This window comes from Battus philenor, unplaced genomic scaffold, assembly GCF_028537555.1.
Source record: "Battus philenor isolate CCGP_79_NKW_IND1 unplaced genomic scaffold, ilBatPhil1.0.hap1 SCAF_14, whole genome shotgun sequence".
NCBI classification, from domain to species: domain Eukaryota; kingdom Metazoa; phylum Arthropoda; class Insecta; order Lepidoptera; family Papilionidae; genus Battus; species Battus philenor.
In genome coordinates, this window is record NW_027181676.1 from 2165891 (window position 1) to 2185580 (window position 19690).

General features: G+C 34.1%; 1 protein-coding gene across 1 annotated transcript in view; it reads right to left on the minus strand.

The window, feature by feature from the left end:
- Positions 1–19690, minus strand: part of sotv (exostosin glycosyltransferase sotv) — a 50169-nt gene that overhangs the window by 19429 nt on the left and 11050 nt on the right. Inside the window, exon 4 of the mRNA XM_068777732.1 lies at positions 323–482. Coding sequence (XP_068633833.1) covers positions 323–482 — 160 coding nt within the window. The remainder of the gene's footprint in view (positions 1–322; positions 483–19690) is intronic.

Below are 19690 nucleotides of genomic sequence, written 5' to 3' on the forward strand. Positions count from 1 at the left end.
GTAGCAACTAATATATTGTATTCCAAATTGTATTGTTAATATGTATAAATTTTAGCTGTATTTACCCATAAGAGAAAATTGTGTAAGAAAAATTGTAAAGAATTTTAAAACGCTGTCGTGCCTCGCAGCTGGGAGAAGGATCCGTATCAAATAGCGGCAACCCTCTCCCAACTGTCTGCGTTTAGTTAAAGCAAAAAATAAATATTGTATAAAAAAACACTGGCGATACAAATTATAATTAATAAAAAAAGTATATTAATGTCACGAGTAAAAGCTCTCACTTTGTGACGTATGTATATTTAAAAAAAAAAAACCCACTCACCCAAATTCGAGCTCGTCGGGCGTGAGCATAATGATGTCGTCGTCGATCGTCAGCTGGCACTCCGTCTCGATTTCGTCGTATGGATAAAACCTATTTGAGAGCTTGTTCTCTCTCGTCCGTATCACCTTCAGCGGTTTGTTGATCACTGGCCACTCTGGAGCTGTGACAGAATACGATTATTTAAAAAAAAAGAATTTGACAGATTGCCAATTAATGACAACTCGAGAATTTTTTTTTAATTTTGCAACCTCGTATTATAGAGAATAGAAGAGGTTAAACTGATGTAGGGTATAATTACGAATTGCCACTCAGCTGGCCGTAGGCCCAACGTTGGGAAACACTGTTGTACGGTATTACTATACACTCAAATGTATTGCCTCTAAATTGTCATGTATAAATTAAAAAAATTCAAGTTTAAGTCGGTTAAACAAAGTTGTACATAAAAATTCTTACGAATTAATATTCTCATTACATATTATTACATTTCCAAAATTGAATTGTAACTTAAGAAACTTAAATGATAAGTTTTATTTACCTCAAATATTATAGAATTTGCTTTTTTTGGTTAATTTTAGCACTGAAATCTAGTATTGGAGAGAAGACACGGAATTAAACTCGTATCGCGTACAATTTGCCACTCTGTTGGGCGTAGATCCAACATTGGGAAGCACTATTGTACGGTATTACAATACACTACTTCATATTGCGTATAAAAAGTCTTGTATAAATTTAAAGTTCAAGTTTAAGTTGGTAATAAAACTTGGCAATTGAATTGCTGAACTGCCGTATTAAGAAAAAAAACCTCTACAAAATAACCCATCAGAGTTTGTTACGGATTTTTTCTCATACCAGGGTATATACAGAGTGTTTGAAAATATGTACTGAACACTTTAATGGTGTGTATATATAATACTGTGATCAAAGAGTAGTGTGATTTTTTTACAAAATATATATTTTTTATTTATTCTTCTAAATCAATCTAATTCCCTTCCGATAAAACGCACTTTTGCCAACGATTATTTCAGTCCTCGAACAGTCAGAATTGTCTATTTCCGGTATAGCCTTCAAGACCTTCTCCGATTCGGTTTTTATCTCCTCAATAGTGTCAAACCGACATCCCCGCAATGGCTTTTTGAGTTTTGCTGAATTGCAAGATGTCGCACGGAGCCAAATCAGGTAAATACGGTGGGCATGAAAAGATATGAGTAGAGTTGTTGGAGTTTTTTTTTTTTCAAAAAGTTGTGCAATTTTGGCACCAATCGAGACTTTGACATAATTAAAATATTAGCCAAAAACACGTGTAACTCGGAGATAATTAAACCTATAGAAGAATATACCCAGCAAATGTTATAGACAGTCCTACCAACTTAGGAAAAAGAATTAGCTGTCTTGCACTATGACCGGTTTTGTCCTGCCTGCATCCAGCGACTTCTTGTCACCCTAACCATGTCATCGGATCCCCTGGTGGGGGGGGGGGCAATCCATACCGCGTCTACCGGCTCGTGGTCGCCACTCGAGAACTAACTATTTTACTCAGACCAGACAGTCATACACATATCGAGTATATATCATCATACAATGCTTAATCAATATCGTAAAATATCAAAATAAATAAAAAATATATATGCATAAAGATATTACTAGCGAAAAAAATGCACAAAAATACAAGTTGTAAGACGCGTGGTATTTTTTAATTTAATTGATTCGAAACTCTGTTTAATGAGCAGATATTATCGCTGGGGGCAGAGATAGCCCTGTACCTGACTGCCCCCGATTGCAAGTCAAACTTGTTATAAAAGTTTAACTGCATCACAAATTCTTCATTCGTATGTATTACAAATAATATATTTAAATTATAACAATAAAGGAAATCACATACACGCAATTCCGTAAACATCGCTTTGTGATTATTTCATTAAAGTCGTCATAAGGAAGCTGCATAGTTATTAATATTGGCCAACATACTGACAGTGACAAAAAAAAAATAAAACTCAACTTTTTTTTAAACAATGTTAACACGATATGGCCAGTACAAAAATGACAATAAATGGACAAGGATTGAACATAATCTGTGCAAATGTTTTATTTACATTGCCTGTGTTTTATTGATAATAGATCCAACAGCTAACGTATAAGGTTAAAGTTAGAACGTGTCGAATTAAATTTCACCGCGTTGCATGCGTGCGTCATGTTCGGTCGCATGACTGGTGCGGATTTGCTTCCACAGTTGGCCCGATCTGTTACAATGTCGCCGGACAGTTACGATCGTAGCATGCTAGATAAAACATGTCGTCAGGTTTAAATAATTTATAAAGACGCCACTCTCTTGTTACGAATGGAAATATTTTGCATGACGTTTTCGCCGAGAAATCACTACAATTTTTTTATATCTTGTATTATCATTAGTGATATAAGCATAGTGAATTTTAAAAGATAATTAAATCTTCTATCTACTAGACATTTCTATTGTATGCGTGATGAATGGTCAGTTTTTCAATTAGTATTTATTTTAACAGGACTTTAAATGTCTGAGCGATTTTATTTACTATCTATCCCTGCATATTTTGTACTGATAGAAATTATAGGTCTATCGCATTCCTATAGGTAAATAACAGTGAAAATTTTATACAGGGCGATAAGAAATAGGTTTAGCTTTTAAGCTTTTTATTAACAGGCGAATGCGTTACGAAACAATATGAGTCGAGTTTCTGACGCTTTTTTTTTTCAAAAAAATTCACTGATTTTGGCACCAAGAGTTTACGCGTTTGACAAAAACATCGTTCAAATTGGTTTGGGCTGGGCCAAATGAAATTCTAGCTTTTAACCCTTAACTTAGCAGATTTTTTTAATATTACATTAATATTTATACCACTTGACTTTTAAGACCCAAGGATGCCAACAGAAAAAACTGAACAAGCGTTCGAAAATTAAGAAATTACCAAAACATTCACATACAAATGATTACTTTCCGTTCAAAATTGATGCCACTATTTTTTTTAATTCTAATATATCTCTATACATTATCAAGAAAAGGGTTAACAAATAGACGCTTGGCAAATGTTACAGACAGTCCTGCCAACCTAGAAAAAAAAAATTACCTGCCTTCCTAATACCCGGGAGTTTTAAATGTTATTTTCACCTTACTATATTATTATCTGTATTCCTTTCCCCCTTTTAAAACTTTTACACCTATAACTAAACATCCTGTATGCAATAATACAAAGCTATTAATTGTGTAAATGCAGTAAAAATAAAAATGATATTAATAAATACAGTCGCTATGACCGCGGCCGCGATACACAATATAATGAATTCTTGACTCTATAAAACTTTAACAGATGACCACGCCCTTACCGAAAAAAGACGGCCACCTACCTGTGTAACACGCCCAGTTTCCGAAATAATATAAAAATTCTTGTATAAAAAACACATATTTATTCATATTGATTTTACAAGATGTTTTCTACCCAGTAAATAAAACATGGTCTGCGAGATAATATATATATATATATATATACATGTATATATATATATATATATATATAATTTAATATATATATATATATATTTATAAATATATATATATATATATATATATATATATATTAATTTTTTGCAACCTTTTTCCAATCACCTGTATTCCAAACTTTCATGAAATGCGCCAGATCAAAAACTTTTGGCAGTACAGACTCTGGAGAGGCAAATAATAAACAATAATTATTTTTAATAGTTAGTAACACGAATATTAAAAACTGTTTTTTAATATATACGCTATTTTTACCTTTTTATTTACACTTTTTCTTACCAGTTTGGATAGTTATACATACAACCCTACATCTACTTCCAATAACTAAACGGTACATAGTTTTACCAAACAAAAATAAACTTTGCTAGTTCTCATTTGTGAGTTCTAAGAAAGAAATATTTACCAAACGTTCTCTATAAACATTTGGCTAAATCACAATTATTGAAGTCCAACTATGTTGACCATGGACTATATATAAAAGACGCAGTCTCTCCAACGAAGTACTAAAGTGGTTAGATGATTTGTACGCCAATTTTAATGATATCAGCCACGAATAAGCACCCTTTCAGCCCTGTCAACAAACATAAATGGCAATACAGTAATACCCCGCTTTACGCGACCCCGTTATACGCGGTTTCACTATAACGCGAATTGCAAATTTCGCGCTCAAATGCCTCGAATTACGCGAAAGAGTGCATATAAATATAATGTAGTCATCAACTTCTCTATGGTGTCTTGACCATCTGTCCATCAATTAAAAACAGTGTTGGGTGTTATGAACGTATTTTACAAGAACGTAAACAAAACGTTACCCAAAAGACAATAGATGTATTTTTCCCTAAAAAATAAGAGTGTGTTGCATAAAGTGTTCCTAGAATTAAAGTGATTGATTAAAATGATTTGTATTTTTTTGTAATAATTTTTGACTATGTTTAATCATAAACCTCGTTATACGCGAATTTCAGTTAACGCGATTTTTTTCGGAACGTATCCCTCGCGTAAAGCGGGGTATTAGTGTATTTATTAATTAATTCATGCTATTATAAACTTTGGGTCATTGACAGTGGTCACTCGTGTACAGGGGCGGCTCCAGTTCGTGTAGCGCCCGTGTGCAATGAAACACTGGCGCCCCCTAGGCCTGACTCCCCCGCCCCCGGCTATAACTATTAACTTTGCCGTCGTAACAAGAAAGTTTTTTCATATTCCAACAAGCTATTTTATAAGTAGGTATAGCGCGCTGTCTGGCCGCTTCTAAACTTTAAATACGTGAAATAAGGTTTATTTCGAGTTGAAATAAAATATTCGAAAAATAAGCAGCCCATAGGGGGCTCGCGTTTAATAACTGCCGCCACCGCGATGGCTGGCCGCTTCCGTCATATCATTGTTGGTAAGAAAAGGACCAATATTTAGCCACTTCCGCACATGCAGTGGTAGTTGTGCAATGAAATGCACCGCCCGCCAGCCCGCTGATAAATGCGTATGCGGCAAACAATGCGAATCACACAACCGCCACCACCAAATTACTCAACACGTGTTTCATCCCTCCACGGGGATTCTTCAGGAGTTATGTTACACTGCCAAACACAGAGTTGTTTGGCACTAATCATCAAACACATTGTTGTACCATGTTGGTCCAAGACGGTGCTCTTAGCTGTCTCAGGCAGCGCCGCGGCATTCTCTGAGGCGGCAGCGCCCGTGTGCATTGCACACCCTACGCTATAGGTTAAGTCGCTCCTGCTTGTATATATCATAAGACTAACGGAAGAGTCCAATTGGAATCTAGAATCAAATTGAGCATCGTTCAAATTCAGCTATGAGTGTTACAAATCCATTTAGTTTTGTGACGGGTCCACAAACGACGAGTATTTTATTCAGTAAGAAATTCATTCTCTTCTATTATTACATAAAAATGCTTTATACCAGTAGAACTGTTTTTTGTTTGATTGACTTTTAATTTTTTTTTTTAGTTTTTTTACTTTTCTGGACGAACATAGTCAAGGACGCGGTAAGTTGTACGCGGCGGTACTTATATTATTAATAAAACAATTTATGATTATTACTAATTTTAACTATAGACAAAGTTTTTTTTTTTTTTTTACTTTATTTTGTTGACGTTGATTTATGGGAAACATTTTAAAACAATCAAACCAAAACTCGATTTTTCTGAATTATAAAAATTAACTAAAAATGTCAAAGCTGAAAGTTAAATCAATTTCTAAAGACCCAATCACGAAGGTATTCCATCAATATCTCAAATATCGATTTATTTGAGGGTAGATGTAAAATTTAAGATAGAATTTTCTATTTATACGAAAATTTATATTTAATACATAAAAGTATTACCACAATTTATTAGCATTATAACATCAAATACATTACAATACGCTTTTTGGAAATGTAATTAATTATATTATTATAGATTACAAACAGTTATATGGATCCATAACTTATTATTATTTATTTATACGAACGAAATATTCTCGGGCGCGGGGGGGGCGGGTGCACGAGGCAGTAGACGCGTGGATAGGCCTCTTACAAAGTGGAATGCCGATATAGTTAAGGTCGCTGAAAGTCTCTAGATGCGGGCAGCGTTAGACCGGGTGACGCAAGGCCTATATGTCGATCTTTGAGGGAAGCCTGTGCAGTGGGCGTTTATTAGTTGAAATGAAAGAAGATATGGATCACTTGTGTACGTAATAAGAAGAGATTTCGATAAAAACGAGAATGAAATTCATAAAATAATAGAGGTCTATATTGGCATTCTTCAATTTAAGTTACAAACACATCCTGATTTTAAAATAGCCCCTCTGGCGGGTTTTTTGGAATCGCACAATATTTATCTATTTATTTAAAACTAGCTGTGCCCGCGAATGGGTCCGCGTGGTATTTATATATATATATATATATATATATATATATATATATATATATATATATATATATATATTATTTAACAACAACGACAACTGATGATATTTATATTATTATCAACATAGGATTAGCAGCAGGGGTGAGCAACCTTTTTCATCAACAGGTCAATTTTTTTTGACAAGCCGCAAATACAGTAAATTTATTAATATTTCACAAAACTTTACTTTTTATAAAGAATCAAATTAAAGAGTTTAAAAAAGAAATTTTATGTACAAATTTTAATGAAAAATTGTAAAAACAAACAAGAGAAGAGCAGAAAAACGAAATTGCTTGAAATTTTTAATGAAAATAATTTCGGCGCTATTTTTACGATACAAGCTGGAATTTATGAGGTAGCTACAAGTATACAGCATTTTTATCATGCATCACCCGGTCTTGGTCATTTTTGATTCAATTTTTCGGTTTAGTATGTACTACTATTTTATTATTATTAACTTTATAAATATATATGGTCGACAAAATAGATTCAATTTTAAAAATACTTGGCGGACCGCATGTTGTACATCCCTGATATACAGATACCACTTGTGTATATCATGAGATGAATGCGGGAATAGGTCAATTAGATAGAAACAACAATCATATTAAACTACCCTATAATGTCATCCTCTAACTTAAGCGAAGGTTCCAAACGTGCCCTAACTCCGCAATCTTAGTCACTTTTACAATTACATTACAGTAATAGATGAAATAATTTCCAAGCACTTTAAAATACATCATATTGTATAATTTATAACTAAGTTTTTGTTTAATGAACTTATTAAATTTATTACAAGACTAGCTGTCTCCGTTCGGCTTGCATTGATTTTTGTATTGGTGTCAGTAAATTATGTTATAAGTTTTTTCGGAAATAAAAGTATCTCAAGTTATTGCTTTTTACATCAGCTATCTGCCAAAATAAGTCGCATCAAAATCGGTCTAGCCATTTCAGAGATTAAAAGGAATAAACCGACAGACAAACAATAATTTAATAAATGTGATTTTGGTATTTTATAGAAATAGTTATTTTAATATTACAAACAGACAGTCTAATTTTATCGATTTGTATATTTTCGGATATGTAATTCTAGTATATGGTTGGCAGCTGTGTTCGTTATAAACTATGCTAATCATCCCCGTGCTCTTAATTAGCGAAATGTTAAAAGACATGTTCAAATGTACTACGTTGACAATAAAAAATATTCAATGTTTTTTTTTCGAATAATTAATACAATAAGTATCGTTACATTTTCATTACCACGGCAGGAAAATGATATAAACAATAATCTAAAAACTGTGTATCTGTTACCTATTTTTTTTATAGATAAATAATTTTAACAGCCTTGACAGCTTCTCCGAGTTTGTGGGATCAAAGTGCTATAGATACTTATCTAAGACTTCATAATAATTGAGCTAGAAGTCTACGTCGTGAGTCTTATTTTGCCGGAGAAGGCAACCAACCTGTGACGTCATGAAGGCTTCATGAAATCACTGAGCTCAAGGGCCTTCTGCAGGCGAGATAGGTTTTCGGTAAATCCGTTTTATATTCCTATTTAAGGATTCTCGTGAGACTAAAATCTAAAGTCAGTTTTAAGTTTTAAATCATTACAAGTTAACATTGAAAATACAGTGAAAACAATATGTATCTTAAATCTAGACACTATACATTACGTAAAATAATAGATGATCAACAATTATATTAAATATTGTAGTATAAAATAATAAAAAAAAATCAATAATAATCATTTGACACGAAACAAAATAAATAAATAAAATTACACTTGACAAACACTACTCTGAATGTTTTTATTGGATAATTAGGAGAGATTTTAAATCTATCGATGCTACTTCGATATCAACTTTGAGAAATTCCAGAAACGATTCTATGGTTAATAGAGGAAAACCTAGTGCGTGTTTAAGTAGCCGATATACATTACCATCCTTGACGTTTAAGCAACATCTTTTCAGCAGTAAGATGCCCAACTCTGGACATAGGCTTCCTCCATACATTTAGGTATAATACCGGTTGGTAGCGGCCCGCATCGAATGTCTTCCGACGACTTTAGAGTCATTTTTATTTATTTATTTCTAAACACTTTTGTACACCATAGACAATAGAGAAAAAAAAAACAATACATTTGGCCATTCATCTAACTTTAGGTGTCAGACTTTGTGAAGAATGAAAGATGAATAAATAAATGACATTGAGAAGGAAAAAGACGAGTACGCAAATGATAAAAAAAAAACATTTCAAAATAGTCAGGGTAAGTACGAGAGGTCCGAAAATGGAGGTCACTAAAAAAACTTATGGGTGTACTACTCTGCGCTTGACAGGCTGGGGTTTCTACTACAGAACCTTAAGGCTCCAGAAGCCATCTGTTCTCTATGTGGTCTCCTATGTACTGCGACTTCTGCCAATCTGGTGAGTGATGTCGGTAACTTTTGTCCGTTTCTAACCTCGTCTTCAGAGACGGCGACCTGTTTAATTTGGTTCCAAGCTTCGATCTCCAGACGTTAAAATCTAATTATCCCATAAAAATGATATTTTATAATGAAATTATTAAAACTTCAATACTGTTAACGTGTCGTATTATTTCTACTAAAAATATAAAATTAATTTAAACCACAAAAACTCTTGAAAGCGTCACAGCTGTTGACACGTTTTATTTTATAACTTATGTCATTCAATATTGAAAGAACTTTAAGAAACTTTCCATCTTCGCATGCAAATTAAGCGCCGCGCATGTACCTTGGTCATGTAGGTCAAACATCGACCTAAATAACATTATAAAGGATTAAACACATCGGTTTTTAATTATAATAGATTGATGAATAAGAAATAAATTTTTGATTTTTTTATTATCATGATATCATATAGAAGTAGGACAAACAAAAACTTAAAAAAATGACTAGCCATTAGATAAAGATGAACATAAAAAACGTTTATTCAACACTGGAATTTTTTTAGTACCACCTTATTATCTATTTTTTTTTAATCTTTTTTATTTTTGACTCTACTCTGCTTCGCAATGTTTTTATAGCTATGAAGAAAAAACAGAAAGAAACTTAACATAACACATCTTTTAATAAAGTTTAATACAGATTTATACATACACTATCAGATATAGTCTAAATGAAATCAAAATAATCAATTGACATAACTGCCAAGGATTCTAGTCATTAAAATATTGGTTTATTGAATAACAAGCTTTTTCCGTCAATTTATTGCAACGTATTGTACTATGACCATCATAGGAACGTATCAGGCGCGTAAAGTTACACGATCTTCTATACCATATCCACTACTATACTCGCCCATGTGACGGCTCCAAAGTACAGACTTTTCACCACTTACTCAGACACTGTTCCTGATTCGAATCCAAAATACGTAATCACGTGACCTGATGTAAAAACCTTAATATACCTCTGATCAACTTACCGGACCCCCTCAAGAAAAAATCTACGGCAGAATCTTTTGATGATTTGGCCCGGCACATTGTTCAAAACCTGCTAAACGGCCTGTAGCATTTGGTCAGCCACTTTATAATAATGTAGCAATTAATGTATAATTGAGTGATACTTCCAAATTGTATTGTTAATATGTATAAATTTTAGCTGTATTTACCCATAAGAGAAAATTGTAAATAATGATAAAACGCTGTCGTGTCTCGCAGCTGGGAGAAGAAAGATCCGTATTGAATAGCGGCAACCTTCTCCCAACTGTCTGCGTTTAGTAAAAGCGAATAAAAAATACTGTAAAAAAATCACTAGCTAATTAGAATAAATAAGAAAACTATATCCACTAACAGAGCAAAAGCGATTTACCATATAGAAATGTATCAGAGTCCATTATACCGCTCGGTCTCTGACCAACACCGTCGCTTATTAAGCTTGATTGATACGTTCCTATTACGGTCATGGTATGGTACATTGCAGTCCCCGTAAGGAAGTCAGTCGCTCAGACCCAAAACATTATGGTGGTCAGAGGAAAAGACGACTAGAGGCAGTTCCACGTCGTTATAGAAAATAAAACACCAAGCTGCCTAGACTGAAGAAGCATTGAAAATTACGTCTTGCAATTTAAAGACGAAAACACCTTTGAAACTTAATATTTCTGTACAAACTGCCTTTATCATCGTCTTACTAACGGCAATAAACAACCTTTAATTAAACGTGTTGTCTGTCTGTATATATGTACTCGATAGATTCAATAGATCCAATCACTGTGATAATTTAGTAAACTATTAGATATACATTTCAAGGGATGAATGTATAGCTCATTTGATGTCTGTTAATATATTGTACATTCCATCTACAAATCAAAGGTTTGAAAAAGAATAATAAAGGTAATAATAACATTCTAAGAAAAATAAGTTTAAAAACTCGGATGACTACATATTAATATTTATTGTTTAGTATCTGTCCCTGCAAAATTTGTACCCAAAGAAAAATGAATTAATGTAACATATTTTATAAGTAAGAAAAGGACAAATATTTAGCCACTTCCGCACATGCAGCATGCATGCACATGCACCGATTAGTGTAAACGGTGTAACATAACTCCTGAAGATGCCGTGTGGAGGGGTTAAAACACCTGTTGAGTGATTTAACGGTGGCAGTTGCGTAATTCGCATTGTTTGCTGCATACGCATTTATCAGCGAGCTGGCGGGCGGTGCACTTTGTTGCACGACTACCACTGCATGTGCGGAAGTGGCTAAATATTGGTCCTTTTCTTACTTAGAATGGACTTCCGCAAGGTAAAGCCTGATTCCATTAAACATATTTCATAGTGTGACTTTATACAGACATATTGGAAATAATTTTTAAAGGTTGTCTTTGTCTATTCATAAATTTTAAGTCTTTACTTTTAAAACTATAACCGATCATCCTGTATATAAAGCCAAAGAGTATTGCACACTAAACATTTCCTTAAAGCAGTTCGCTGTGCTTGAGTGATGGCACTCAAAGAGACGCCGCCTTTGATGTTCGGACTTGCGTCTTTCAACGCCTCTGTGAATCTCACACACGTCCACTCTTTAAAAACTACATAACAACAGTTCCACCGTATTATACGAAGAACATAAAACCACGTAAATCATAGATGTAGTTACATTTTGATGTAACAGAAAAAATATTGAGAAAATCGTCTTGCACTTTAAACACACGTGATGTTTTAAAATACAAGTGGAAATAACTTTTAATGTAAATGAGATGGCGTTTGTTTTTATTTCGGAGTCACAATATGTTGAGATTTAATTTAAAAAAAAAGAGTTAAATGAACAGCGGTAGTATCAAATAAAGGTTTATCAGGCTTCTGGAAGGTTGCGCTTTCCAGAAATTTATACCAAAAGATGTTTTTTAATTTAATTACAAAAAAACTTACAAACAATGACCGTGGAGCGTTCCTTAATCAACATTTTTACTTTAGATAAAAAGTGCCGTCCGTGCCGAGGGAATAGCACTACTGCTAAATAAACATAGAAACAATATCACATTCAGGTACGACGCATTGCGTTCAGCTAATGTAACTATAAAACATTTTAATAGCAGAGATACGTAAAATTTTTTTGATTAACGACTAAAGTCGACGATCGCCTAGGCGCGTTCATATTAGAGTCGTTGACTAAAGTCGACGCCAGGCTGTGCGCGTTTATATTACTGCCTTCAACTAAAGTGGACGCTTGGCCTTGCACGTTCATAATAAAGCCGTCGACTGAAACCGACGCTAGACCGTGCACGTTCATATTAGTGTCGTCAACGCTCGGCCGTGCGCGTTCATATTACGGCCGCGAACTAAAGTCGACGCTCAGCCGTGTGCGTTCATATTACGGCCGCCAACTAAAGTCGACGCTCAGCCGTGTGCGTTCATATTACGGCCGCCAACTAAAGTCGACGCTCAGCCGTGTGCGTTCATATTACAGCCGCCAACTAAAGTCGACGCTCAGCCGTGTGCGTTCATATTACGGCCGCCAACTAAAGTCGACGCTCAGCCGTGTGCGTTCATATTACGGCCGCCAACTAAAGTCGACGCTCAGCCGTGTGCGTTCATATTACGGCCGCCAACTAAAGTCGACGCTCAGCCGTGTGCGTTCATATTACGGCCGCCAACTAAAGTCGACGCTCAGCCGTGTGCGTTCATATTACGGCCGCCAACTAAAGTCGACGCTCGGCCGTGTGCGTTCATATTACGGCTGTCAACTAAAGTCGACGCTCGGCCATGAGCGTTTATATTACGGCCGTCAAGTAAAGTCGACGCTAGGCCGTGTACCTTCACTTTACGGCCGTCAACTAAAGTCGATGCTCTGCTATAGGTAAGGTTTTGTGGCCGCGAACACCGTACCGGTGTGGTTAAAGAGGTTAATGTATAGCCAACTTGCTATCAATAAATATATGGTACACCCTATCCTTAAATCAATGGTTTTAGAATTAACAACGTAATGATAATTTATTACAAGAAATCGTTTTAAAAAATCTATATATTACATAAAAGTTAATAAGTTAATAATTATTTTCTATCTGTCCTTGCAGACTGCGTATTGTCGCAATTACAATAATAAAAAAATTAGAATGAACTTTAAATTTTTTTGCAAACAAATCTATCTATTCTCTATCTATCTATTCAACCTCTTAAAGCTTTTACGTCTATAATAAATTATACTGTATAAAAGAAACAAAACAATACGTTTTATAGATAGCAAAATTTATTTTTAGATTTAATTCAATATCGTTCAAAAATCCATTGTTTCAACAACGAAAAACAATCACTCGCCGAATCGAACTCGGATGGGAAGCGTTCGGGAATTGGGATTTCTTTTATGCTAGATTCGGATTGTATTACAATATACAATCATGTAATGTTTCTTAAATATTTATATAAATAAAATCGTTGTCTGTTTGTAATATTGAAATAATCGCTTTTTACTAAATGCATGTGATTATATATACGGCACATATAGCAAAGTTACAGTTTTTACTTTAAATATATATCTGTCTGTTTGTTCCTGATAATCTCTGAAATGACTGAACCAATTTTAACAAGACCTATATTCGTAGGTACTTGGTGTAATAAGAAGTAACTTAGGCTGCTTTTATTTTAGAAAACTTCATGTAATATAATAATGTAATGAAACCCATAAAAATCAGTGCGAGCTTCGAAGCGGGTGTAGTACGAATCTAGTAATATACGTAAGAAATATATTAAACAAACACTTTTTTAAACCACACAATGTTAAGTATTTCGACGTTTTACAAGACTGCATTTTTTAATTACATCAAAAAGTGCTTGGTTATTAATTGCACTAATATAGTATTAAGATTGTTGTAAAAGTTACCACAAACAAAACAACCTGGTATGGTTAGATCATGTTTAAAAGCTTCCCTTAAATTGAAGGATGCTGTTTTAGAGGAGATGGAGTCCAATTTTCAGGGCCCCTCCTTTTTCTTTTCATGCTTGGGACAAGGACATTACACTGGTAATAATTTTTTCCTGTTATTCTTTATTTGCCATTCTAACTTGCTTCACAATTTCTTCTATACCATTTCCATACACAACGTCACTTCCTTCTCGTACAAGTTGATGCTTTATAGAGGATACTCTTTCAAGCATCACCTTTCTTCCATCATCACCGTTAGATCACGGTTTATGATATAGTTTGACTAACACGTAATTGGACTGGCTAAAAGCGGTCTGCATCGTGTTCCAACAACATTAACATCGTTTGTCCAAATTGTGGGCGAATGTCCTGCGCTACGCTTACTGGTTCGTGGTGTCCACTCTAGAAGCTTAAAGCCCCAACCAAAGCAGCAATGAAAACGTTTATTTCCTTAAGAACCTTCTACAAAATATTAGAAAAATAAAAGGAACATTCTAAAGTTATGGCGATATAAACGAATATATGAATTCATTTTTATATTATCTTTGGTAATTTTATGAAGGAATATAAAGAGGTCAATTCCGCCGGTGAAATACGAGGGTAATCCATTTGAGAAGATGTAATACATGTAATACATCAAATGCTTTTTCATATTACCGAACGTTCTGGAACTGTAAAAGATTGTATTATCGGAAAAATATCAACAAGAATAAATCCCTTTCAGAATAATGTGATGTATTAAATATTTGTCATTCAGGGAACGATGGAGGGGGCTATGTTAGGAGCTTCAATGTAAGATCAAATCAGAAATCGTGAAAAAAAGAAGTACCAAGGTCACCGAGGTAAAAATTGCTCGTATGAAGCGCTAATAAGCACCGAAAGAAGACCAGGAGCAGGTAAATTAAGTGGTCTGATGACGTAGTCAAGATCACAAGAAGTCGCTGGATGCTGGCAGCGGAAGACCAGTTATCGAGGCGATCTTTAGTGGAGATCATGCAGGGCGTCTGTCATCTGACATGTTTACGATGATAAAAACATATGAACTTCATCGACGGTCGAAGCACCTAATATTTCATAGTGTACATAACACGTTATTGTTTCGAACAGAAATATACAATGTTATAAATTTAAAATGTGAAGGTAGAAACAAAACATGCTAAGAATTACACTGTATTGTTTACAATAACAGTTTGACCACTAAAACAGTGAACTTTTGACAAATTTATATTATCGTGTTTTTATACTTCACTTATGGTGTATATATCTAGTATCTAAGCTAGAGGTAGCCTTTGTCATAAGTACTAGAATGTTCCCGACAATTATATACCATAATTTCAAAACACTAAACAAATAAGTAGCTTTTGAAAAATGAATGCTTAGCTTCGATCGGGAAGAAATGCGTTCGTTACTTATACAGGATAATTGTTTATAGCAGTGATTCCCAAAGTGATCGATATCAACCCCTAGGGGTCTATGACAACCTACAAGGGGTCTACGTCAGCGAAAAAAAATTTGGGGGTCCATGAAATGAAAATGGGGGTCCACGATAGTGGATCTCAACACATACACTGATAGTACTTATTTACTTACATCATACTATCTTATAATATCAAAACATTTACATTTTTTATAAGAGTACCAATGAAGTAAAAAATTTATTACATGTTTATAAAATTGTGTAAGTTGTAGGATATTGGTATTCGCTTTGTGGTCGCAATACATTTTGAACTTATTGCTTATGTTATTTTATTTTATGTTTATTTAATGTTACGTTTATTTTACATAACAGATAAAAAAAATTATTTTGAGTAGTTTTAATTTAAATTCAATTAATAAATGTATAAATTAACATGTGTTTTTACTTTAAATTTTTAACACTAAACTTCACTATAGTTAGAAATTTACAGGAAATCAATATCAAGTAAGTAGGGGGTCTACCCAACACGAAAAAACATGGCAAGGGGTCTACGACACAAAAAAGTTTGGGGAACTCCAGTTTATAGCAAGTGTAAAAGCTTTCAAGCCATGAATGTTCAGATCTGTTCTTGTCAATTAATGTATGGTACACTCTATCTATAAATCTATCAAAAAATATTTTTACAGACGACACTGATGGCATCTGGAAAAATTTTACGACACACTATACCAGAGTTTCTCAACCTTTTTTGTACCATGCCCAATCTTATCATTTCTAAAATTCATATGCATCTTTATGTAACATACATAATTTTTAATATTGAAAATTTAAATTCTTCACATAAGTACCTTAAAAGATATTTTTCAAGAAGAAATCACTGAGAAATTGTTAAGAAACACAGTAAATAAATTTTCTGAACATATATTAAAAATGTAAATTCAAATTACAAATTATTTTAATAAAGATTTACGTTTATTAATGTATTACGTTGATATAATTATTTTCGTTATATTTAACATCGAGTTGCATCGTCTTAAAACGACCTAGAGCAAGAGAGTTAAAACGCCTTACGAGACCATTCTCGAATTGCCTACTTGTGGGGTATTCACCTCACTTTGGGAAACACTGTACAGTACATTGCAGCATTTCCAACAGCCAACCTATGTATCTATACGTAACAATAAAGAAATATAAATAGCGTTAAAATTCGAATAATTGCTCATTAAAATTGATTATTGTTTACTATCTCTGCAAGAAGTTATCGGGCTGTCGCATTGCAATTAAAAAAAACAAATGAATATAATGTATTTCAGAAATGTTTATTGTGGTAAGAAGCTTCAAGGCTTTTAAAGACAAATAAGTTATACATTCACCCGCTTATAGCTTTTATGACTATAAATAATCAACCTGTTTATATACTGGAACTCACTAGACGTTTTTCCGCGGACTCGATTTCGATGAAGCTGTACAAAATCTAAATCGACTAGCAGCACAACTTCAAACACGTCAAATGCAAATGCAAAAAGCTAGACGTGATCGAAATAGATCATTTTTGTAGCCAAAATGAGAATTTAGATGGTATTGTCCTCTTTAATTATCTTACTTTACGCAGAACCATCTAGAACCATCCAGAATAGAAATATCGATATAATTCTACTTAATATGGTGCCTTTGATTAATACACGCGACTGTTTGATGCTGACGTCATCTCTCGCAAATGACCTTACGAAACGAAGGCTCGAGCTGAGGCTTTCTAGGAAGCCTTCGGAGCTTTGGAGGTGTTATGCCAAGCGCCTTTAGCGTTCTGCCCTCTCGCGCCCAAGGTAAAAGTAGAAAAATTCAAATAAAAAAAATAGAGCTTAAATGGAAACTGAAACAACTGGAGTCTTATTAATTCTCCAGGTGTGCAAAGACCTTTGTTCGCTAATTTTAATAAAGCTCTCTACCGTTTGCGACTTGATTCATTTAAATAGAACTCTTCGAGGCATTCGCAGCATTGTGTTATACAATGACAGAGATGAATGGACCCGACTCAAGAACTGAACCGCCGGACTAAATACTTAGACGTTTTTACGTCACTCATCGCAGCACAATAGAACTAGGTCCGTGAGTTAGACGTTTACAAATGCCAGTTAGATTTACGGCGGACTTATTCTGAAACATCTAGAAATTTCCATAAATGCATTATTGTTTAGTAAAAAGCGATACGATGAAGGACTTTTAATGTGCTTCTATTATACAAGACTTATTTACCACATTCGAGACCGTTGAAAAAGCAGCCGTATAGACGAGACAATTTGAAACTAAAAATTATCTTAGAAGTGTGTTAAAATAAAATTCGATATCGGTTCCAATTAAACCCCTAAAACTAGTGACCCAAACCTTATCATTATGCACAATAAAAGTAAGGATCTTTGGTTGTTTGCGGATTAATAATGTTTTCGCGGTGTAAGTGGACTGTAATTGCGGGGCGATTGTTCAAATTACGCGGAATGAAATATTCTGTAGCTTCAATTTGTTAGAACAGGAAAAAAAATAGTACGATAGGAAGCCAAGGGCCCAGGAACTCACCATACAAGTATTAATTGGTCCTTAGAGTGCTGAAACCGGCGTTGATCTTGTTAATATCAAGGTTTTCGAAATAATAATTGTAGGCGGAAGAAAGTTTTGTTCACAGTTTTTAACACAAGCGTCAGTGTTGCCACTTCACAGCACAGCTTGTTCTCTCGGCGTATTAATGCGTAAGTGAGAAAAGGATAGGAATATATGGAAAGGACAAACTGACAGCTACATTAGTTATTTTATTAATTTCGAATGTGAAATATGAATGCGTAAAATAAAACGTATTTACAATTCGAATAATTCTTACGTTATACTGCACCTAAAATATTATTTTTATTTATGAATATGGATTATATTTTGTTCTTCATTACTGAATTTAAAATAACGATATATTACCTTACCATTTTTAGAATAAATGTTATTCAATAAATATTTTTATTTTATTTTACATTGCACACTTAGTGTCAATGCCTCGTAATAAAAATATTAAGAAAAGCTACCTGCACATACTTTCAATCATCTTATATGTACAAAATGACTGGTTTCTATTACCAATATTTTTTTTTAATCAAAAATGGTCAATATAAAGCAAAAATAACTTTAGAATCTGGGGATGGTTTCAAAAAATATATGCTGTTTCGAATGGGTTAAGCACTTGTGATACTCGTGGTATACCTTCCTCTAGAAACCGTCTAAACCAGTTTCCCAACGTGGGGCTAATTTTATTGTTAGTGGGGGGGGGGGGCAATTCGAAAGTGGACTCGACACGAGTTTAAACCTTTCGCTTTAATATGTTAATATAAGAAAGGCTAAGGTGGGGCGTACATTTTTATATGTACGCCCCACCTTAGCCTTTGGTTGAAAAAACTGCACCACACTGTGTTTTGAGCCCGAAGTTTCGTGGAGATCATTCAGGCGTTTCTCGCAAATTACGTGCTTTTTTAATAACAAGGAAGTACCTTAAAAAAACGTTATCTGAATAGTCGAAGCAGTAGTAGGCCTGCGATAGAGGATTGTGAATTACGATCGTAGATCGTTCGATTACCGAGATAAAATCTTATATAATTCATACTCTGTGCATTAATTATAAAGAATTGTGACTCACAAATAACTTTCGTTCGTTTTAGTTGGAACAGCGTCATCTGCGTAACGTAAAACCACACGGCGATCACGACTCCCCCTGTCAAACGTGGGGATTGTGGTATATTTCCATAGATATCTTTGGGGGCGGCATATACAGTAAGCGTCTATAGCCCGAAGAGTTTATTAACACACAAAAACCCCAAGTTTATTGTAGATTTTTCTCATATAATATCGCATTTGATATTCTGATTGCTTTATTTCCTGTTGAAGGTCGTTATTACAGGGAAGCTCGCTTTTATTCTAGTTTCTATAAAGTTTCTCATACCATTTTTCTTTTCTTATAAAACCACTATCACTATGAAAGCTTCAAAGTGAAATATTATTGTAATGCAAGTGTAAAATGCTCTTATATTATCTCGCCTATGACTTGCAGTGGGTATGTATGAGTGAAACGACGATAGCCGGCGCAAACGCGTCATTTCGACGTCGCGAATAA